Here is a 23,710-nt window from a genome sequence, read left to right as displayed (position 1 = left end):
AACTCCTTCCTCTAAACAAGGTTAACTTGTATAAATCATGAAGGTATGAATCGAATAACGACTTTCAGATACCAGACAGGGAGTCTCTAGAACATCCATACACCTTAAACCTTCAAGTTGTGACAATAGTCCATGAATGGGCCCCATAATGTTATCAAATTCAAACTTTACATCCTTAACATATCTAATTTTTTACAAACTTAAATAAGAAATGATATCATGTAATCATTGAGTCTGAGTAGGTGAAGAATTACCTTTCCATTTGAGCAGAATTGCTTGTCTGGCTGTCATGAGGTAAGAGCGAAGATTCTCTTTTGGATTGAAGTCAAGGATCTAAGCCTCTTCTTGGGAAAAAAAACAAATAAAGGAAAGAAAGGGCATGGTTCTAATTTGATCTTAAGAATCAGAGATAAAGATTGGAAAAATATTTTTCCAAATTTTTTTATAAATTAGGGCACTCCCAGAACATATGAATTAATGAAGCTTCAAAGATTTTACGTTTATTACATCAGAATAAAAGCGAGATAATTTAACTTTGGACATGTGTATTCTATGCACCACCTTAAATTGTAACAGACAATATCGTGCACAAAATGAGGACTCCTTAATCACATTAAGAGGGGTGTCCCAGTCTGAGGTGCCAGTTGATGAAGTAGACAAAGACGATGCAGTCAAACAATAATCATGGCTTTTATAAGCAGAAACTAATGGTACAATAATGAAAGACAATGGGTGCATACACAGTTATACCCAAGGGAAGTGTTTTTAATGGTAGAGTTAATACATGGCCAATGTCAGTTGAGCAAGGCAAGGCAAGAGGAAGACTGACAGCTCAGCAGAGATTCACCACACAGACCTCATCTGAGAATTATATATTCAAATCCCATTCCCAGTCATTCTTAATCCCAGTCATTGAGGCTGTTCTTAACTCCATTATGTTATTGTAAATAATTGATATTAATCCACCATGGGAAAGCTGCAGATCAAAAAGTAAATCAAATTATTCGTAATCTAAATTGAAACTTGCCCCACAGAAGGCATGGATTAGGTCTCATCTCACAAATGAACTTGTTTGTTTTCATTCTCCATTTCAAACAAGATTATTTTTTGATTTAACGGAGCAGTGGATGGAGTAACAGGCCCTTCTAGGCCCACGAGCCTACACCACCCAATCAGCCTACTAACCCCGAACATCTTTGGAATGTTGGGGAAACCCACATAGGTCGGGAGCAGAATGTACCAACTTTACAGATAGCAGTGGACTCAAACCTGGCTTGCTGGCGCTGTAATAACATTGTGCTCGCTATCACACTAAACCACGCCTCCCTTGTAGATATAGAGATAATTAATGTTTTACTTTGAACGCTGAGCATCAAGAGTTTGGCATGAGGATGATAGTTCTACAAATGCTTGGAGGCTGTAGCTGACCTAATTGAGATCAGTCACTTGAGGTGAGGAGAGGGTTCAGAGACATACACTTCATTTCCAGAATGATTTGGCTGGTATGTTTAAAATAAAACTTCCTATTTCAGTTTGGGGACTTTGCAGACCTGAGAATACATTTAGTTTTCCAATGTTCCTGTGAATTGATTTTTAAGAAAAGGTGTTGTGGTATTGGAAGAAGTCCAAAAGAGATTCACTGGACTAAGTTCTGGAATGAGAAGCAGCTAAAGAAATTAAATCAATCTTGTCTGGATCTTAGATTTGGCATAGAGGTTAGTGCAACGCCATTACATTGCCAACGATCAGGACTGGACCAGGGTTCGAATCCCACGCTTTCTGTAAGGAGTTTGTACGTTCTCCCAGTGTCTGCATGGGTTTACCCTGGGGGTTCAGGTTTCCTCCCACCCTTCAAAACATACCAGAAGTGTAGGTTAATGGCATTAATTGGGCAGCATGGACTCATGGGCCGTGCGGTATGTCTGAATTAAAAAATTTAAAGAATAAGGAGCGATCATATTGTCTCAGACTGGCGGGTCGTAATTTAAAACAAGGTGCATAGAAACTTCTCACAGAACATGGTGAATCTGTAAAGGTGGCGGCACTGCCAGAGCTGCTAAGGCACTGTAGCGCCAGCGTTACCATTGGTGTGGTCCTGCAGGGAGCAGAGAAGCAGCTCTCCCATATGGTCCAACTGCCCAGTCGACAGCTATTGGCTCCACACAGGCTTTGAACGGCCTGGTGAGGGAGCCGACGGTGGTTCTACTTGAAATCCCACGTCAACAGCTCTGTGCTCAAGATGGTGACGCCTATTAATCAGCAGCAGGTCACGAGGGGCTGCAGACTCCGGGGAAGCGGAGGACTGACTGGAGCAGGGCACCAGAGGACGGGAATTTCACCTGGAGAGGAAAAGGTGAGGAGACGACCCGCAGGGATGATGACCACGGCGGCGGAGGGACCAGTGAGGGGGCTCTGCGGCTGAGGGACCAGTGAGGGGGCTCTGCGGCTGAGGGACCAGTGAGGGGGCTCTGCGGCTGAGGGAACAGTGAGGGGGCTCTGCGGCTGAGGGACCAGTGAGGGGGCTCTGCGGCGGAGGGACCAGTGAGGGGGCGCTGCGGCGGAGGGACCAGTGAGGGGGCGCTGCGGCGGAGGGACCAGTGAGGGGGCGCTGCGGCGGAGGGACCAGTGAGGGGGCTCTGCGGCGGAGGGACCAGTGAGGGGGCTCTGCGGCTGAGGGACCAGTGAGGGGGCTCTGCGGCTGAGGGACCAGTGAGGGGGCTCTGCGGCTGAGGGACCAGTGAGGGGGCTCTGCGGCTGAGGGAACAGTGAGGGGGCTCTGCGGCTGAGGGACCAGTGAGGGGGCTCTGCGGCGGAGGGAACAGTGAGGGGGCTCTGCGGCTGAGGGACCAGTGAGGGGGCTCTGCGGCGGAGGGAACAGTGAGGGGGCTCTGCGGCTGAGGGACCAGTGAGGGGGCTCTGCGGCGGAGGGACCAGTGAGGGGGCTCTGGGGCTGAGGGACCAGTGAGGGGGCTCTGCGGCGGAGGGACCAGTGAGGGGGCGCTGCGGCGGAGGGACCAGTGAGGGGGCTCTGCGGCTGAGGGACCAGTGAGGGGGCTCTGCGGCGGAGGGACCAGTGAGGGGGCTCTGCGGCGGAGGGAACAGTGAGGGGGCTCTGCGGCTGAGGGAACAGTGAGGGGGCTCTGCGGCGGAGGGACCAGTGAGGGGGCTCTGCGGCGGAGGGACCAGTGAGGGGGCTCTGCGGCTGAGGGACCAGTGAGGGGGCTCTGCGGCGGAGGGACCAGTGAGGGGGCGCTGCGGCGGAGGGACCAGTGAGGGGGCTCTGCGGCGGAGGGACCAGTGAGGGGGCTCTGCGGCGGAGGGACCAGTGAGGGGGCTCTGCGGCTGAGGGACCAGTGAGGGGGCTCTGCGGCTGAGGGACCAGTGAGGGGGCGCTGCGGCGGAGGGACCAGTGAGGGGGCTCTGCGGCTGAGGGACCAGTGAGGGGGCGCTGCGGCGGAGGGACCAGTGAGGGGGCGCTGCGGCGGAGGGACCAGTGAGGGGGCTCTGCGGCTGAGGGACCAGTGAGGGGGCTCTGCGGCTGAGGGACCAGTGAGGGGGCTCTGCGGCGGAGGGACCAGTGAGGGGGCACTGCGGCTGAGGGAACAGTGAGGGGGCTCTGCGGCTGAGGGAACAGTGAGGGGGCTCTGCGGCTGAGGGACCAGTGAGGGGGCTCTGCGGCGGAGGGACCAGTGAGGGGGCGCTGCGGCGGAGGGACCAGTGAGGGGGCTCTGCGGCTGAGGGACCAGTGAGGGGGCTCTGCGGCTGAGGGACCAGTGAGGGGGCTCTGCGGCGGAGGGACCAGTGAGGGGGCTCTGCGGTGGAGGGAACAGTGAGGGGGCTCTGCGGCTGAGGGAACAGTGAGGGGGCTCTGCGGCTGAGGGACCAGTGAGGGGGCTCTGCGGCGGAGGGACCAGTGAGGGGGCTCTGCAGCTGAGGGACCAGTGCATGTTGCGGGTTGCTGTCCACTCGAGGCGTGGAACTTGTGGAAGCTGTGAGCTGCCGGAGGCGGCTATCAGGAGGCTTGCACCATGCTGCGGACTGCTGGAGACTGGCTTACACTGGGTGGAGGGATACTGGGGTGTGAGAAGGTGCCAAGGGCGTTGATGCGTTCCTGACTGTGGCAGAGGTTCAAATCTGGAGCTTGGGTTCGCTAATGATTTGGACAGGACCCTGTGCAGCTGTGGAGGCTGCAGAAGCGAATCTACGGACACTTGGTGACTCTGGTGGGGAGGGGGGGGGGCGGACTCTCTTTTGCTTCTCTCTGACTCTGTCTGTCTGTATAAGAGGCACTCAGGCAATTCCTGCCAGTGGCGAATCTGTCTGCCCTTGCAGTAGGCAAAAAGGAATTTCATGTAATATGGGACTGTTTTATTATTGTGATAATAAAGTGAATCTTGAATCTCTGGAATCCTCTCCCCGGATAAATGTTAAGGCTCGATTACTGGCGATTTTAAAGATTCGAGAATTGAGGGCTGTGGGAATGGTGCAGAAGAGGAGTTGATGCCTGAGGTAGATGATCCACAATTATATTGAAAGGTGAAGCAGTTTCAAGGAATGCCTATTCCTGTTTGCTTATTTCCATGATATGAAAAATGCTGGATGTAGTCGGTCACTGCTGTTGGACTTGCTGAGTATTTCCCGTCAACTGCTGCCTCACCTTTGTTACCCCAGCCTTTCAGCTAGCATTTGCAGTGTTTTGTCACAGAATTGCCCAGTGAATTAATTGCTCAAGTAATATGCAGAAGGTGGAAGGTTGCAGTGTGGTTCCGTTGTATACTTTCACTTGGTGCCAGTACGAGAGTCCATTGGGCATAAGTTGCATGAGGCAACCTGCAGGCTTGTGAACACACTGCAGACCATTGGACTGGGTGAAGCATAAAACCACCAGCCTGACTGAGTAGGTAGTGCTGTTTAATGTGTGCCATCTTCATTCCTCCAGAGGCGCAAGTTTTATCTCTATTATTCAGCTCCACAAGATTTTCTGATTGCACAGATACTTAACAAAGGGAGCACTTTTCTACTGATTAGTCTCTATTCATTTTCAAAATGAAGTATGTTCTGAAATGGCAGCCAACTTGGAGTGTAATTTGCTGGCTTTGTAATGCCACGCTCCAACAGATGGGTAAAGTGGAAATCATTTCTTAATATCGAATCTGCCTCAAAGTCTTAACAGAGATGTCAGTACTTTAATGTTGATTTTCTTGGTGTATTCTTTGAGAAATCTTGTTCACTAGAAACAGGCAACATGGTTGGTGAAGCAGTTAGTGCAGCGCCATTACAACGCCAGCGATCAGGATTGGGATTCGAATCCCTCATTGTCTGTAAGGAGTTGATACGTTCTTTGTGGGGTTTACCCGGGGGCTTCGGTTTCCTCCCACCGTTCGAAACGAACTGGGGTTGGAGGTTAATTGGATATAATTGAGTAGCATGGGCTTGTGGGCCAAAGTGGCCTTTTACCGTGCTGTATGTCTAAATTTAAATTTGAAATAATAAGACACTTTCCCCAATTTGTGAAGCTGTCAGGTTCACTGCAGAACTGGTGAGTGTTGCCACTTACTTACCCAAACCTATCTGTCCCTGATCAACAACAAACTAGGGCACTGAACAGTTTTCCACATCATTCAGCAGGCTACATTGCTGGTCTGCTGAGATTCTTCTGCTTTGCATTCTTCTGAGATTACCTTCCTTCATCTACGATCCAGGGAGACTAACTCCTTATATTGTCTTATATATTTCAGATGCTTTCACCAAGTGTTGTCCTCTTCTGTTCACCTGTAGGCACCTTTGAATTTAATTTGGATGGCCCCAGTAGGGTTTAGTAGGTATTGTAAGAGACAGTTATTACCCTGTCTCAGTTGGTAGAACCCTGACTGCAGTCAAAGGACCAGAGGCTCAAGCCCTGCATGCTTTAAATGAAGCATCAGGACTGGAGCTCAGCACTGAGAAACTGCAGCTCAGTTGGGAATGCCAACTTTCATGAGGTACTTGCCACCTTTAGTAGCTCCAACATAAAATGCCATAGGATCACATCAAGAAATTTCCCCAACTTCCTGAGCAAAAATCACTGACCGAAGAAAAATATATTGCACAGTTAGTGCAAGGCTCTCACAGTTCCAGCAAACCAAGTTCAAATCCACTGCTAACCTTAGACACATAGAACATTACAGCCAGTGCCCAACTATTTTCTTTTCCTAGTCCCACTGACCTGCACCCAGTCCATAGCCCTCCAAACACCTCCCATCCATGGACCTGTCCAAACTGAGCCCGCATTCACCACTTCAGCTGAAAACTTGTTCCATACTCCCATTTGTGTGAAGAAATTCCTCCAATCAACGATGGATTTTCCACAGGATCTGGAATTGTAACTTCTGGTAAACATGGATGTGAATTTTAAAATGTTTAAGTACCAAATTCAGTTTGTGAAGGTCACTTTGTCAGTATAACGGTTACATGGAAGTCCGACTCCCAACTAAATATTGCACAATGGAATATGGAAAGGCAGAGTTGAATTCCCCTGGAGAAAATCACATATGATCTGAAGAGGAAATATGACACATTTGATAGGGTGTGGCAGCCTTATCTGCCACATATGGGTACACAGATATAGTTACGCCCCTTCTAAATAGAAGGAAGGTAAAAATCCATGCTAATAGAGGAACGACTGAGATCAATGAAGTGGGTCGTGGCACAGACGACGAGCTGTTGTTTCGTATCTTTTTCATTTTATTTTATGTAACTCTGGGTTTATATTTGGTTCCTTTAAGGATCAGTGACTCAATAGAGTTTTGGTTCTTTATGTTTGTTTGATTTATATAATCTTTTCCTTGTGGTATTAGGGTCTGGGAGAGAAGGCAGAAGGATGGGTGGGGGGGGATAATGGACTCTGAATGTAATATATCAGAAATAAAATATTCAAAAAAAATTTGCCCCTCATTTTCCCCCTAAACCTTTCCTCTTTCACTCTTATTCCATGTCCTCTGATTTGCATCTCACATACACTCAGTAGAAAAACCCTATCTACATTTACTCTGTCTGTCCCCCTCATAATTTTAAATACCTCTATCAAATTTCCCCTCATTCTTCTACACTCCAGGGAATAAATTCCTAATCTGTTTAACCTTTCCTGTAACTCAGTTCCTAAAGTCCAGGCAACATCTTTGTCAATCTTCTCTGCAATCTTTCTATCTTATTGATATCTTTCCTGTCATTAGAAAACTCCACACAATACTTCTCATTTGGCCTCATCAATGTCTTATACAACTTTACCACCCAACACTTAGGTAAAACAAATGACATCTCCCCAAAACTTTCCTTCATGGATGTCCTCTGGAGGTGGTCATTGCTGACCTGAGAAAAGGTCCACCCTATTTAAGCCTCATAATTTTACACTGCTCTATTAAGACTCTGCTCATCCTCTGTTGGTCCAAAGAGAAAAACCCTACATCACTCAACCTTTCCTCATAAGACATGTTCTCCAACCCAGCAAATTGTGAAGAGAACTGACGAAGAATACAAACAAAATGGGTTAAATGAATGGACAAAGATCTGGCAAAAGGAACATAATACAGGCAAATGTCATTGTCTTTTTGACAGGAAAAATAGGAGGCATTTTATTAAAATGATGGGAGATTACAGATCGGAGAGGGATCCAAGTGCCCGAGTGCTTGATTCACAGAATCAAGGTGATTCAGAAAGCAAACAGAGAGTGTGGGGGAAACTGCATACAAACATTGAGAGGTCATGTTTCAATTTTCAAGGGCTTTAGGGAGACTTTATTTGTAGTAGTGGTATCTTTGTTGAATAAGTCATGTTAATGCATTGGAAGCATTTCAAAGAGGGTTTACTAACCTCATGAGCTGGTTGTCTTCTGATAGGTTGGACTTTTGCCTGCAGGGATTTAGAAGAATGAGGTGTGGGGTCTGATTGAAATACCCAACTTGCTGAAGGGTCTTGACAGGGTAGATGCTACAAGGGTGTTTCCCATTGAGGTAAAAATGTATTCGTGAAGCTGGAGGAAGTCAAGGTTCCTTGTCATGTAATAAAACAGTGCAACAGATACATGAAATTTGCTTTGGTTTGCTGTAAGGCAGACATTTGCCAGCAGCAGAAATGACCAGACACCTCTTACAGTCAGAGAAAGAAACAGTCCCCCCCCCCCCCCCCCGCCCCCAGAATTACCTCCGGTGTTCCTGCAGACTCCATAGTCACAGCAACTCAAGTTCCAGATCCAAACCTCCGAAACAATCAGGAAGTCCTCAGTGTCCTTGGCACCCTCTCGTATCACAGTTCTGATACCTGGTACCCCTCCAGCCAATCTTGAGACAGTCTCCGGAAGTTTGCATCCTGGTATGAATCCTTTGATCATAGTTTCCAGCGGCCTGTGTGGATTCCTCGCCTCGAGTCACCAACAGCCTGTGTGTCAGCCACCTGTGTGTTCTTCAGCTGCAGAGACCTTCACTGGTCCGCCCCCATGGTCACCGTCCCATCGAGTCATCTTCTCTGCTTCTCTTCAAACAGGTGGTCTCCTTATTTATTGATGCCCTGCACCAGTCCTCTGCTTCTCCAGAGTCTGTAACCTCTTGAGGCTGTTGTAGGCTTTGCCATCTTGGTCTAGACCCCACGATCGCAAGATCAAGGAAGTAGTACCCCTAAAATTGAAGTTTTAATTTTAAATTTAAATTTGTAAATACTTAGATTTAAATGTAGGCATACACAGCACAGGTAACAGGCCATTTCGGCCTGTGCCACCCAATTACACCCAATTGACCTACAACCAGTATATTTTGAAGGGAAGGAGGAAAGTGGACCCCCTGGAGGAAACCCCTGGAATGCAGGGGACTTGAGGAACTTGTCCGAGTCAGATTGTTAGAAGCAACAAGTCCCAACCTTCTGAATCTTTATAATGTGACCTCTTGCTGAGACTGCAGATCATGGAGCCAATCCATCTTGATTTTATTGCTGTAAGCAGTCAAAGTAAATATATTAAGGTGCATTTAGTTGAAGTGCACATAACCTTCACTTCATTACTTCAAACGATTTGTTTCAGTGGATTATTTCATGTGCTTTATAATGCTGGAGGCTGCATTAATTTTACAGCCGTGACATCTTTCACGATAACTTATCAAATGTATCTCCACACTAGTGATCTGTTGTGACTCAAACAGTAATATAATCAAACAGTGTCTTCCCCACATCACCTTTTGATGAAAAGCCTTTGGGTGCGTTTATACCTCCTGATAACATTCAAATTTACCAAGTCACAATTGACTGCTTTAAAGAGGTAACTTCACTCTAATGTGCGGAATGATATTTAGGTCATTCCATTTCGATCATTCAGCACAATTCTTGACTTGTGTTTGACATTTAATGGTGTATGTTATGGCAACATACCACTAGGCAGGAAAGGTGCAAGATAAAGTGGACTTTAAATACCGGGTCGAAGGTCAGTGTAGGCCTTATGGAGCTTATTAGAGTTCAGGACTGTAATGTTGTGAAAGTCAAAGTATTAGCCTTGTGGTTTTACTTTTGAGGCCTATAATGGCCTTGAAATACTGATTGCATTCCAGGTAAGTTGTGAATGAACAAGCTTGTCCCCAGTCTACTTCAGTTCTTTGGCTTGGCTTCGCGGACGAAGATTTATGGAGGGGGTAAAAAAGTCCACGTCAGCTGCAGGCTCGTTTGTGGCTGACCAGTCCGATGCGGGACAGGCAGACACGATTGCAGCGGTTGCAAGGGAAAATTGGTTGGTTGGGGTTGGGTGTTGGGTTTTTCCTCTTTTGCCTTTTGTCAGTGAGGTGGGCTCTGCGGTCTTCTTCAAAGGAGGCTGCTGCCCGCCAAACTGTGAGGCGCCAAGATGCACGGTTTGAGGCGTTATCAGCCCACTGGCGGTGGTCAATGTGGCAGGCACCAAGAGATTTCTTTAGGCAGTCCTTGTACCTTTTCTTTGGTGCACCTCTGTCACGGTGGCCAGTGGAGAGCTCGCCATATAATACGATCTTGGGAAGGCGATGGTCCTCCATTCTGGAGACGTGACCCATCCAGCGCAGCTGGATCTTCAGCAGCGTGGACTCGATGCTGTCGACCTCTGCCATCTCGAGTACCTCGACGTTAGGGGTGTGAGCGCTCCAATGGATGTTGAGGATGGAGCGGAGACAACGCTGGTGGAAGCGTTCTAGGAGCCGTAGGTGGTGCCGGTAGAGGACCCATGATTCGGAGCCGAACAGGAGTGTGGGTATGACAACGGCTCTGTATACGCTTATCTTTGTGAGGTTTTTCAGTTGGTTGTTTTTCCAGACTCTTTTGTGTAGTCTTCCAAAGGCGCTATTTGCCTTGGCGAGTCTGTTGTCTATCTCATTGTCGATCCTTGCATCTGGTGAAATGGTGCAGCCGAGATAGGTAAACTGGTTGACCGTTTTGAGTTTTGTGTGCCCGATGGAGATGTGGGGGGGCTGGTAGTCATGGTGGGGAGCTGGCTGATGGAGAACCTCAGTTTTCTTCAGGCTGACTTCCAGGCCAAACATTTTGGCAGTTTCCGCAAAGCAGGACGTCAAGCGCTGAAGAGCTGGCTCTGAATGGGCAACTAAAGCGGCATCATCTGCAAAGAGTAGTTCACGGACAAGTTTCTCTTGTGTCTTGGTGTGAGCTTGCAGGCGCCTCAGATTGAAGAGACTGCCATCCGTGCGGTACCGGATGTAAACAGCGTCTTCATTGTTGGGGTCTTTCATGGCTTGGTTCAGCATCATGCTGAAGAAGATTGAAAAGAGGGTTGGTGCGAGAACACAGCCTTGCTTCACGCCATTGTTAATGGAGAAGGGTTCAGAGAGCTCATTGCTGTATCTGACCCGACCTTGTTGGTTTTCGTGCAGTTGGATAATCATGTTGAGGAACTTTGGGGGACATCCGATGCGCTCTAGTATTTGCCAAAGCCCTTTCCTGCTCACGGTGTCGAAGGCTTTGGTGAGGTCAACAAAGGTGATGTAGAGTCCTTTGTTTTGTTCTCTGCACTTTTCTTGGAGCTGTCTGAGGGCAAAGACCATGTCAGTGGTTCCTCTGTTTGCGCGAAAGCCGCACTGTGATTCTGGGAGAATATTCTCAGCGACACTAGGTATTATTCTATTTAGTAGAATCCTAGCGAAGATTTTGCCTGCAATGGAGAGCAACGTGATTCCCCTGTAGTTTGAGCAGTCTGATTTCTCGCCTTTGTTTTTGTACAGGGTGATGATGGTGGCATCACGAAGATCCTGAGGCAGTTTACCTTGGTCCCAACAAAGCTTGAAAAACTCATGCAGTTTGGCATGCAGAGTTTTGCCGCCAGCCTTCCAGACTTCTGGGGGGATTCCATCCATACCTGCTGCTTTGCCACTTTTCAGTTGTTCGATTGCCTTATACGTCTCATCCAGGGTGGGAACCTCATCCAGCTCTAGCCTTAGGGGCTGTTGAGGGAGCTGGAGCAGGGCGGAATCTTGGACTGAGCGGTTGGTACTGAAAAGAGATTGGAAGTGTTCTGACCATCGGTTGAGGATGGAGATCTTGTCGCTGAGGAGGACTTTGCCGTCTGAGCTGCGCAGCGGGCTTTGGACTTGGGGTGAGGGGCCGTACACAGCCTTTAGAGCCTAGTAGAAACCCCTGAAGTCGCCAATGTCCGCGCTGAGCTGTGTTCGTTTGGCGAGGCTAGTCCACCACTCATTTTGGATCTCCCGGAGTTTGCGCTGAAGATGGCTGCATGCGCGACGGAAGGCTTGTTTCTTCTCTGGACAGGACGGCTTTGTAAGGTGAGCCTGGTGGGCAGCTCGCTTCTTTGCCAGCAGCTCCTGGATTTCCTGGCTGTTTTCGTCAAACCAGTCCTTGTTTTTCCTGGAGGAGAAGCCCAGTACCTCTTCAGTGGATTGCAGTATGGTAGCCTTCAACTGATCCCAGAGGGTTTCAGGGGACGGGTCCGTGAGGCGGGTTGCAACGTCGAGCTTTGCTTTGAGGTTTGCCTGGAAGTTTCCTCTCGCTTCGTCTGACTGCAGTTTTCCAACATTGAACCTCTTTCTGGGGGCTTTATTGTTCCTGGGCTTTGGCTTGAAGTGAAGGTTGAGCTTGCAGCGAACCAGCCGGTGGTCAGTGTGGCATTCCGCGCTAGGCATGACCCTGGTGTGGAGCACATCTTGTTTGTCACTTTCTCGCACCAGGATGTAGTCCAGGAGGTGCCAGTGTTTGGATCGGGGATGCATCCAGGTGGTCTTAAGGCTGTCCCTCTGCTGAAAAAGGGTGTTTGTAATGACAAGCCGCTGTTCTGCGCAGAGCTCCAACAGGAGGCGCCCATTGTCGTTGCACTTGCCGACGCCATGCTTGCCCAGGATTCCTGGCCAGGTTTCTGAGTCTTTGCCGACACGAGCGTTGAAGTCGCCCAGGATGACAATCTTGTCGGCTGTAGGGGTACGTTGGATGAGGTTGCGCAGGTCGGTGTAGAACTTGTTCTTTTCTGCTGGTTCCGCCTGGAGGGTTGGAGCATAGACACTGATGAGGGTGATGTGACGCTTGTTTTGAAGTGGGAGTCGCATGGACATGATTCGGTCCGAGAGGCCTGTCGGAAGGTTTTCGAGTTTGGAGGCAATGAAGCTCTTGACCATGAAGCCTACACCAGATAGGCGTCGTTCATCCGAAGGCTTGCCAGACCAGTAGAGTGTGTAGCCCGCGCCGCGTTCTTGGAGGCTGCCTACATCTGCCAGGCGGACTTCACTGAGAGCGGCTATGTCGATGTCAAGTCTGAGGAGTTCATGTGCAATGAGGGCAGACCGACGTTCAGGTCGGTGGCTGTCAGTCTTGTCTAGCATGGTTCTGATGTTCCAGCATGCTAGCTTGAGTTTGTGAGCATCTTTTGAGGGGGAGGACGTGGAGGGGGAGGACGTGGAGGGGGAGGACGTGGAGGGGGAGGACGTGGAGGGGGAGGACGTGGACCTGTCCTCGGGCCTGCGCAAAGGAGCTTTTAGGTGGAGTGCAGTGCGCGCAGTACTGGCCCCACCCTTTACACCCATGGTTCGTGTGCCGTGGCCAAGCAAGCTGGGTGAACTGCGGCGGCCTCGGCCCCGGTCCGGGCAGTATGGACCGACCTAGGAGGGGAGGCAGGCCCCTCCAGCCCGGGTAAGAAACCTGCATAGGAGAAGGCCACTCCGATATAAAACCTACGACCCAAGGACCTCGCTGCCACTTCAGTTAGTAAACATGGAATGCACATCCCATATATGCATTGGAGTGGGTGCCATCTTATGCATGATCTTTAACTGATCATGGCTAAATTAACACACCAGCAGGCAGAGCCTACTGTTAACACCTGGGTCCTCCATTTAGACGAATGAATGGGACTCACCAGTTACAAGCTGATATTGTTGTCTCATTGGAGGTGAAGCTTCAATCTCTGCTCCACTGAGGTATGACAGGCAGAAGCAGGGTTTGAGCAATCCATTCAAGTGGACTTGTTTAGTATTGGCTTTGTTGTAATCCAGGCATTGAATGTTGGTCCATCATCACAGTTCAAGATTCAATTTATTGTCATAGTAATAAAACTGTGTCCTATTACATAAAACTTCTTTTTGCCTGCTGTAAGAGCAAACAGATTTGCCCCCCGGCAGGGATTGCCCAAGCGCCTCTTACAATCAGTCTCAGTCAGACAGAGAAGCAAAAGAGAGTCACTGAGTGTCTGAAGATTCGCCTCCAACACTTTGGCAGGCACACAGAGTCCATTCCAAACCACTGGCCACCCGAGCTCCAGATCCGAACCTCCGACATGGTCAGGAACCCCTCAGCACCTCCTCGCATCCCAGTTCCGATACCTGGTACACCTCCAGCCAGTTCAAGCCAGTCTCCAGCAGTCTGCAGTCCGGTACGAGCCTCCCGACAGCCGTCTCCAGTTGCCCACAGCTTCCACGGGTTCCTTGCTTCGAGTCGTCAGCAGCCCATGAACTGGTCCCTCAGTCGCAAAGCTCACTGGTTTGCCACCGTGGTCACTGTTGCCACGGGTTAGCTCCTCCACTTCTCCTTCTCAGACTGAACGTGATCTTACCATCCTCTGGTGCCCTGCTTCAGTCCTCCGCTTTCCTGGAGTATGCATTATCATGTCAAAACATGTCATTGAATTTCCCCAATGGGTGAAATACCTCAACAAATTCTCAGGCAAACAAGAGAGACTGCAGACATGGAAATTTTGACCAACACACAAAATTCTGGAGAAATTCAGGGGGTCAGGCCATGACCAGGAAGAGCAAGAAAGAGAGCAGAAACCAAAATAAAAGGGTGGAGAAGGGAGATGGCAGAGGTGGAGATGGCAGCTGATAGGTGAATACAGATGGGAGGGGGGTAGATATGAGAAAGAAAATTAAGAAGGTTGAAGGTGATAGGAGGAAGATGTAGAGGGCAGAGAAAGAGGCTGTCTGATAGGAGGACAGTAAATTACTGTTGTTACAAACCGTGTGCAATGAGTAGAAATAGACAATGAACCAGGCAGTGTTAAATTTTAAAAGTAATTTTATTTCTAACTCTTAAACTATCCTTAACACTAAATCTATCCCCAGCTATGCACAGGTGTCTAGTGTGTGTGTGTGTGTGTGTGTGTTACTTCAAAGTTCAGTCTTTTAAATTCAGTGTTGAAGTGCAGGCCTTTGAAATTTGATGGCCAGAATTAATGATGAACTGATGGGAAGACTGGAGTTGTGGCTGCTACAAACCCATGAATTCTCCTTGTGTAGTCTTTGAAGAAATGTCCACCCACACTCCTGATACTTTTATAGGCGAGACTCGAACTGGGCGACCTCCACGTAGCTTCCAAGACCCTGGCACTGGTCTCTCCAGGGTAACTTCTCGTCAAGTGACCTCCACTGTTAAGCCCCTTTCACACTTGCATCCCAGTAAATCTGCCAATCAGTGTCCCGGGATAGGAATGGGGGGTTGGCCTTTCACACTGGACCACTCCTAACCGGAACACTGAACACTTTCACACTTGTAAGGGTTTATCCCCGGCATTTGGTCTGTTCTACCTATAATAGGAAGTGCCTGCAATGCTGGGGATTGTACTAGGGGTCGAGGCCGGCAATCCCCTGCATGACATGACGACATCTGACACTGGTGTTGAGCAGATTTTGCTTTCACAATCACCAGTTTAAAGGCTGATTGGTGTTCGATTCTTGGGATCACTGGCAAGTGGGAAAGGGGCTTTAGTCACAATCAAAATGAAGGACTTTGCTTCACAAAAAGACGTTCCTGGCACAGGTCAATCCACCAAAAAGGCCCAGTCATTCACAGAGCCTGCTTTGCCCTGAATTCCACTAAAATGGCTGGTCACAAGAGCTGATGTACCCAATCAAATTTTTCTTAATTGTTCAAATCGAGCCTGCATTCACCATTTCAGCTGGCAGCTCATTCCACACTCCACTATTGTCTGCATGAAGAAGTTTCCCCTAATGTTCGCTTTAAAACATTTCACCCTTAACCCATGTCCTCTAATTCTTGTCTAATCTAATCTCAGTAGAAATAGCCTGCTTGCATTTACTCTATCTATTCCCCCTTGTAATTTAACACAGCAATTGCACCTTATAGGGATAGAAGAGGTCGAATGGACCAGCCAGTCTTTTCTTGTGTTTTTCCATATATTTATATGAAAACCTGACCCAGTGCTTCCTACAGTGAGTAAATCTCACTTTTCCCTCTGTACCATTATATCTGGTGTTTGGACATCTTCAAGCTTTCAAATTACACACTTGTCTTGAAGCATTATTCAGTCAATGCAAGCTGTTTATTCCACGATCCATTGCCCTGCAGCTTCCCATGTATGAATTGAAAATCTGGAAGCAAGTGGCTTTGCTACAAGCACAGACGGTGTTTTCATTGGGGGGCGGGGGTCCTTGTAAGTAAAGATGTTGCTGTCCTGAGGGCACTTTGAAAGGAGCAGGAGGGATGGAGATGAGAAGGGAGTGAGGGGTGAGAGGGACAGGGGTGAGTGAGAGGAATGCAAGCCTTTGAACCAGAATACTCAGACGCAGTCAAGCACGTGCACTCTTCACCAACTCGCTGAGGGCTTCTGTCCATTTGCTAATGAGGATATGGTGCCCTTCCAAACATCCCAAATATACAAGGGTGGCTCAGAGTCAATTCAATTATTAATACACTGTGACATTGTTTGTCTTTGAAATCTGAAGATCTGAATGCTCTTAAATATAGAAAAGCATAATGAAAATTCAATTCAAAGATAAGTGAATGCCTTCTTGCTGAGTGGACTCCTGGTAACGTGGCTCAGATTCAGTACTGACGATGGCTGTGAACTTGGACTATTTTGTGCTGAGTCTCTCGAGCCACGTGGCTCCCAGGTCTGGGAAATCATTGGTGGTGCTGAGCATTTATTGAGGGAACAAAGAGAAGGTGGAGGGACTCAGGATCTGTGGGTGGGAAAATAGGCAGTCAACAGGGCCAGGACCCTGTTTTGAGTCCAAAGGTCTGTGAATTACAGGTGAGGGTCAAGGAGTTTGTTCACACAACTCAAAGCCAAAAAAAATTCACTGCAGTTGAAAATAGCGGAGATGCTGTGGTCATTTAAGTGGCTGAGTTAGTGTTGAGGAATTTGACGGATCACTGGGATTTTCTCTTGACTTTCCTCCTTTTATCTGGGGTAAAACTCTCCAACAGCGGTGGTCCAATATATATATTTATACAATTGATTTTTCAATTCAAAAATGCTACTTTTCACAGAATAACGATTTTTTAAAATTCCTATGAAGCTGGTCCATTTAAATGAACAACGCTGTGTTTTTCACTCTTGGTGAGATCACTGACCTCCAGTAACCTCACATCCAGCTTCATGTGCAGACGCGTCCTGGATATGATAGGGTTCTGTTTCTCAGAACTGCTCGTAACCTGTGAATGGACAAGAACGGCGAGCGTGTGAGGGAAGCTCGCAGGAGCAGCTCTGACGGGAACCCGAGCAGGAACTGGAGGAATACGAGATGTGCTCAGCGTTCCCACCTCTGATTGGCTCAACCAGCCCCCAATTCTTACAGCTCGCTTTGGTGGGGGTGGTGGGGAGGTGGGTGGAGGCAAGTGAGGTGGGAGAGAAGGCACACTGAAATGCCCTGTTCCCTCCCACCAGAGGACACCTGCAGCAGCTGGCAAACCCATCTTGGCATTGTCCCAAACACTCAACCATATGTACACAAGTCAGACATTGCAGCCTGTACCCCAGAAACATGACTCCTGCAGCCATTGTTCCCCAACAGCCTGTTGAGATATTCTGACCCCTGGATGCACAATAGTGTTCTTCCAGAATTAAATTCAGACCACCTAAATCTAAATATTCCAAGTGGATCATGCATAATTATGACAATAAATGCATCTGGAAGTGGAACATAGAACATTCAGCCCATGATATTATGCCTAGAAACAACTAAACCTTCCCTACCTCAAAACACACTGTTTTTCTTTCATCCACGTGCCTGTCTAAGAGTCAAAATGTGGATTATTACTGCATGAGCCCACAGCTGAAGTGGGGTGTATTGTTCCCTGTTTTCTTTAAGATCTGTGGCATTATAGCAATGGCTTTTACAGTGGCTAAGAGTGTACTATCAGTGTGAACCAAGCAAGCACTTCAAACCTTGTGCTATAAATTATTGTTAATAATTAATGTTTCCTAAATTTCGTGTTACCTTACAGTGCGCCTGCAATGTACTATTTGAGTTTTATTGATTTAATTCAGCAGCATCTACAGGTCGATATCTGCACATCAACCAAAGTACGGTGTTGGGTTATGTCATAAAGCCATGTATATGTTCCATTTTACAGCCTGGAAACAGACTCCAGTATCCGTGATGGCCAACTTGTCCACCAATCCATATCACTTGAAACCATTCCTATCTGTGCACCTGTCTAAACGTCTTTGAAATATGACAATTATCTACCACCCCCCACCACCACCCTTTCTACCAATTCCTCTGTTCCTCTGGCAGATCAATCCAGACACTCACCACCCTCTCTATGAAGAAGGTGCCACTCTGGTCCTCTTTAAATCATTCTCCTCTCACCTTAAATCTGTGTCCTGTGGTTCTGGACACCCATAACCAGGGAAAAAGACTGACTTTATGGCCCTCATGATTTTATAAACATCTGTAATGTCCTCCCTCAGATCATATGCTCCTGGGAGAAAAGTCCCAGCCTTTCCAGTTTTTTTTCTTATAATTCAAGCCCTCCGGTCATAGTAATATTTCTTGAATCTTTTCTGCTTCCTTACTATCTTTCTTGCAGCTGATCGACACACAATAATCCAAGTGCAGTCTCACCCACATCCTGTACAGTTGAACCAAGCTTCAGTACTCAATGCCCTGACCACACTGAGTCACCATTTCCATGGAACTATGTACCTGCACCCCAAAGGCCCTCTGTTCTGGAGCAGTGGCTTGGGCCATGCTGGGCGGGAGGGGCAGAGGGAAGAGCAGTTGGGTCAGCTTGGGCCATGGATGGGGGAAACCGTGGGGTCAGCTTGTCTCTGGGGGTGGGGGAACAGTGGGGTCAGCTTGTTCCCGGGGTTGAATAACTATAAGGTCGGTTTACCTTGGGGTGGGAGAATATTAGAGTCAATTTGACCCCGGGGGTGGGGGAACTGTGAATTCAGCTTGCCTCTAGGGTGGGGGAACAGTGGAGTCAGTTTCCAGTGGGGGGGGGTTCAGGGAACAACAGGGTCATCATGTCTCTGGGGGTCAGGGTTCACTGGGGTCATCATGCCTCAGGCCCTTGGGGTACACTGGGGTTGTCTTGCCCCCATGAGTGGGGAAATGGTGCAGTCAGCTTGTTCCCTAGGATCAGGGAACAGTGGGGTTAGCTTGCCAGAGGAGCAGGGGACAGTGGGGTCAAATTGCCACCAGTGGATGGGGATCTGTGGGGTCAGATTACCCTGGGTATCAGCTTGCCCTGGGGGATGGAGGAACAGCGGGTCTGCTTGTCCCCTGGGGAGCGGGTGGAGGGAGGAAGGGTCTGGCTGCTCCCAGGGTCAGGGAATAGTGGGATCAGCTTGCCTTGTCAAAGTCTGACTAGTGAACAATGTCGATTATGTATTTTTACCTTTGCTACTTAAAGGACATGGCTTGACCTGCTGAGTTTCTTCAGCTTGCCCTGAAGGCTGGGGAAGAGTTCTCTTTATAACTTCCCTGCACTTTTTTTTAATTTCCACAGTAGCAAGTAACAGTACCCTCTTTGCCTTCCACTTTCCAATGTTTGTATTGAGTTTTTTTTATATATAGGTAATAACAAGCATCTATATCCAACAAAGTAATGTAAACAACTAATGAAGAGGCAAAACAAAAACAATGTATATAAAACAAAAACTATTCTAATCATCTTGTGAAGCTATGATTAAACGTAAATGTTCCATTAATGCATGAAAGAGAGGACAATCGACCCTTAAAATGGGATCCAATAATCTTATACATTCTGAAAATAATTAAGGAAAGGACCCTATAAATTTAGGAAATTAAGGTTCATTACATTAGCAGAGCATCTAATTTTTTCCAGAGTCGAGCACATCAGATAAGCATTGAGCATGTGTTGGAGGGACAGCATCCAACCATCTCTGAAGTAGGGCTCTCTGCTTTCCTGATTTGCACTGGACGTGTCTCTAGCCTCTTGCCAGTCATGCATTTGGACACCCAGCTCCCTTCATATCTCAGTGCTCTGCAATCTCTCACCATTTAGATAATGCACCTTGTTTTTTTTTAACCCCACATTCAACTCCATTCACTACATTTTTACCTGCTCACGTAACCTAGCTACATCCTTTTGTGGTCTGTGTCCTTTTCACAACTTCTTTTCCTACCTCTCTTTTTGTCATCAACAAATTTACTGACCGTGACCACGTTTCTTCGTCAGTTAAGGGACGGTTAGCGTAGCAGTTAGCACAATGCTATTAAAGCTTTGAATCCGACACTGTCTCTAAGGTGCTTTTACCTCTCCCCCAAGCCCCCCCACCCTGTGACCGTGTGCATTTTTCCTCGGTGCTCCGGTTTCTCTCTCGCCCTCTAAAAACATATGGGATCAGTAGGGTAATTGGGTTTAATTGCTTTCAATGGCTGGAATCGTGTTCTATCTTGTTGTAACTTAACAAGGTGTGATTTTTCAGCCCCAATGCCGTTTGGTGCAACAGCTGGCTTCGATGCACTTGGGTGAAAGGGGAAAATTGCTAAGATTTCTGCTTCACATTTCTTCTCAGCCATTGCCTGTTTCCCAACCTCTGCTTCCACCTTTTCTAAAATAATATGGATCAAGTCTTGGCTCACAAATGTGGTGCTCACTTTGTCCCTGCTATTGCTGTTGTTCTTGAGAGGAAGCAGAAACAAAATGGTTGGAAGAAGAATCGATCCTGTTTGTCCATGTACTGGATCCTGGCACATATTGCCTGAGTCCTGCTTCAAGGTAGTCAGTTGAGCCTGGTAAAACTACGCCGTAATTCTAAATCATTCCTTGTCTTGATTATAAATCTCTCGAAGGTCTGGTTGATGCTTCGAACTAGCCATTCTCAATAGGGGCCATTGGGCTCCCTTAGGGGTCACAGCACTTTTAAGGTGAGGGGGAGGTACTGACCAAAATCATAATTTTTTTTGTTTTTTATGTAGTCGGTAGATTTCAGATTTATTGACAGAGACCATACATGGCATCTCATAGAACCCTTGGATTCTTTTTTCCTGAGGGCGATGCAGAATTACCACTTATGGTATTGACCAAAAATCTGTACACAGCGAATACATGTAAACAAATAGAGAACTGTAAACAAACTGTGCAATACAGAGAGGGGGAAAAAACATTAAAATGCAAAAGATTCCTTAAACAAGTCCATGATTGAGTTTGTCTGATGGTGGAGGGGTAGCAGCTGTTCCTGAATCTGGTGGTGTGCATCTTGTGACACCAATGCTCTGTCCTGATGGCAGCAGTGAGAACAGAGTATGTGCTGGGTGGTGTGGATCCTTGATGATTGCTGCTGCTCTCTGATAGCAATGTTCCTTGTGATATTCTAGATGGTGGGGAGGGTTTTGCCTGTGATGTCCTGGGCTCTGTCCACTATCTTTTGTAGGACTTCAAGTTCAGGGGTGTCCCCATACCAGACCATATTGCAGTCGAGCAGCAAACTTTCCATTACACATCTGTAGAAATTTGCCACGGTTTCCGATGTCAAATCAAACCTCCACAAACTCCTGAGGAAGTCGAGGAGCTGACTTGGCCCAGGAAACATCCTCTGCGATAGTGACTCCCAAGAAAAATTTACTCACCCTCTCCACTTCTGATTCCCCAATGATCACTGGATTTTATACCTCTAGTTTTTCATTCCTGATGTCAACATTCAATATCTTGTTTTGGTGACATTGAGACATTGCCCTTTCACACTGCCAACTCTCCTAGGAAGCGGGTAAACTTATTGGGCATGCTGCACTCGGGAGCCTTTCCCACTACACCATGCATTTTAAGGAGGTTCCTGCCTCCAGCGGTAACAATGCAAGAGCAGGTTGTACTTTCATACTACCAGAAGGTGATTAGTGAGTTAACTTGGCTGGGTTATGACACTTAACCCCATCAAGTGTCAGACCCCAGTTGAATTTTACTCACCCTGCCAGGTTGGGACGTTTTACACCGCACGATTAATGGGGACGGACCCACTAAATTAACCGGTTAACCCACACGGAATCGGTGATGTGAAAGGGGCTATTTTTGAGTACGAGATTGTTGTTGGTGCAGATGAGCCACTCACTCAGTGAGAAGTAGGGAAGAAACTAACTAAACGACTGCTTCACAGGGAGTGGGACCGATAAGCTTTGAGCAGAGTCCTAAGGGCCTCATCGCCGAAAAAAAGATTGAGAGTGGCTCCTTTAAACAACTTTTTTTTTGGTCAGGGGTTTTAAGGGCAATGTTGCTTTGTGATTACAGGTGATCTTGAAAGACTTGGAGGTACTTGCAGAAATTGCCTCCTCTCCGGCAGGTCAGACGGAAGGACATGGGCAAAATGAGAGCGTCGGAACCCAAAATAGCCACTCAGAGCTGCACATTCGTGCTTCCTCCACACCTCTGAACTCCTCCAGTAAGTGTCCAAGTTGGACAATATTCTAAAAACATATGTGTTCAACAGGTCAACTCAGAAAGTGATAAGAGAACAATTAATGTATAACACTTCATGTAGATATTCCTTTACTCCAGTCCTTGTACATGCAGTCCCAACAGCTAATTCATTTAACATCTTTACTATTGTAATATTTCACAAGGATTTTCAAAGGGACTGTGCAGTGAAAGATTTGAAATGTTAAAATGAAAGAAAAGCTTCAGGTTCTGGGGCCAGGTGCAGCACACGAAAGGGCTGGAGGAACTCAGCAGGCCATGCAGCGTCCATAAGATGTAAAAGGCAGTCATCATTCCGGGCCTGATTATTTCTGATAAAGGGTTCCGGCCCATATTGTCGACTGCTGTTTACTTACTACACATGCGGCCTGGCCTGCTGAGTTACTCCAGCACTTGTGTACTGCTGATGGAAAACATCAGGTCAGTTCACCCCTGTGGAGAGTTGAGCAGTTAACCCAGCAGGTGTGTGACTCCTCATCAAAACTGAAAGGGTAACAGGTTTGCTTCAGTAATAGGGGGAGGTCAATGTACCGAACAAAGAGAATACACCCAACGGCGTAGAATAACGAAGTGGCAGACAAAGAAGTTTAATCAAATTTTAAGTGCCTTTCTTGATCAACTGCTTAACCTTGCTTTCACGTGGCCGCCTCACTTTGCCTTCCTTTGCCACCAGCTCACCTCTCATCCATGCTTCTTTTTTTTTAGCCTCTTTCTGGAGAAATCTCAATCCGTTTACATTCAAAATGTCCACTGATTTACCTTTGGAGGTACTTGCAAAATGTGATTACTCTTCCTCAGATCAGACAGAAGGGCACAATGGAAGTGAAAGCTTCATAACCAGGCTAGTTTCACTCTGCTTCACCTTGATCATGAATTTCTTCCCTTACCTGCACCCTCATCATCTGGGGTTCAAATGTGCTGCTGGCTACAAGGGGCTTGTATGTTCTCCCGGTGACTTGCTCTTGTTTCCTCTCATCCTCTAGAAAGCCTATGAGGTTGGTTGGTTAATTGGATGTAATTGGGCAACGTGGGCTGGAAGGGCCTTTAAAATTTATATTTAAAAAAATAGGTTATAGTCAATAATCAGTTTGCCTATTCACCAGCAGAGCTGGCAAGAAGACATGAAGTGTTTGTAGGCCTACATCTCCTGTGTCAAAGTTGTTCATTATTCCAGATTCGATCTGCATTGCAAAGATAAATGGAATTCTCCATTACAGGGTCCTAACTCTCCTTTATTCAGTTTCTTTCGTCTTCATCTCCAATTGCAAAGGGGCTCAGAGACATCTTTGATTGAGGCCATCAGATCAGCTACCCTTCCCATAGTCTACTGAAATGTGCACTTTAAGCTTGCCCCAGCTCCAAATGTTCATAATCTATTATCTCTCTCACTGCACTCAGGTTCTTTGATTTTTACCTTACCCATGTGACTTGCCTCCAGCTCCCTTAACTGTATTCCCACTGTACTGCAGACCTACTCATCTTCCTTCCTGGTTCCACCATGTGAACCAATATGATTGGGCCTCTGAGAGTGTTGCCTATCTGTCACTCAAATCCATATAACCACTTACAGCACAGAACAGGCTAGTTCGGCCCTACT

The 23,710-nt window shown here is 47.4% G+C and overlaps 1 protein-coding gene across 7 annotated transcripts in view; it reads left to right on the top strand.

The window, feature by feature from the left end:
* The window catches only part of vac14 (vac14 homolog (S. cerevisiae)), a 416,406-nt gene that overhangs the window by 164,873 nt on the left and 227,823 nt on the right, over nt 1–23,710 (top strand). For all 7 annotated transcript variants that reach the window (XM_069901003.1, XM_069900996.1, XM_069900997.1 and 4 more), the window contains one exon: nt 21,928–22,078. In XM_069901003.1, the coding sequence (XP_069757104.1) occupies nt 21,928–22,078 (151 nt within the window). The remainder of the gene's footprint in view (nt 1–21,927; nt 22,079–23,710) is intronic.

This window comes from Narcine bancroftii, chromosome 10 (assembly GCF_036971445.1).
Source record: "Narcine bancroftii isolate sNarBan1 chromosome 10, sNarBan1.hap1, whole genome shotgun sequence".
In the NCBI taxonomy this organism is placed as follows: domain Eukaryota; kingdom Metazoa; phylum Chordata; class Chondrichthyes; order Torpediniformes; family Narcinidae; genus Narcine; species Narcine bancroftii.
Note: the sequence above shows the minus strand (reverse complement) of the source record. Positions and strands in the feature narration are given on the sequence as shown.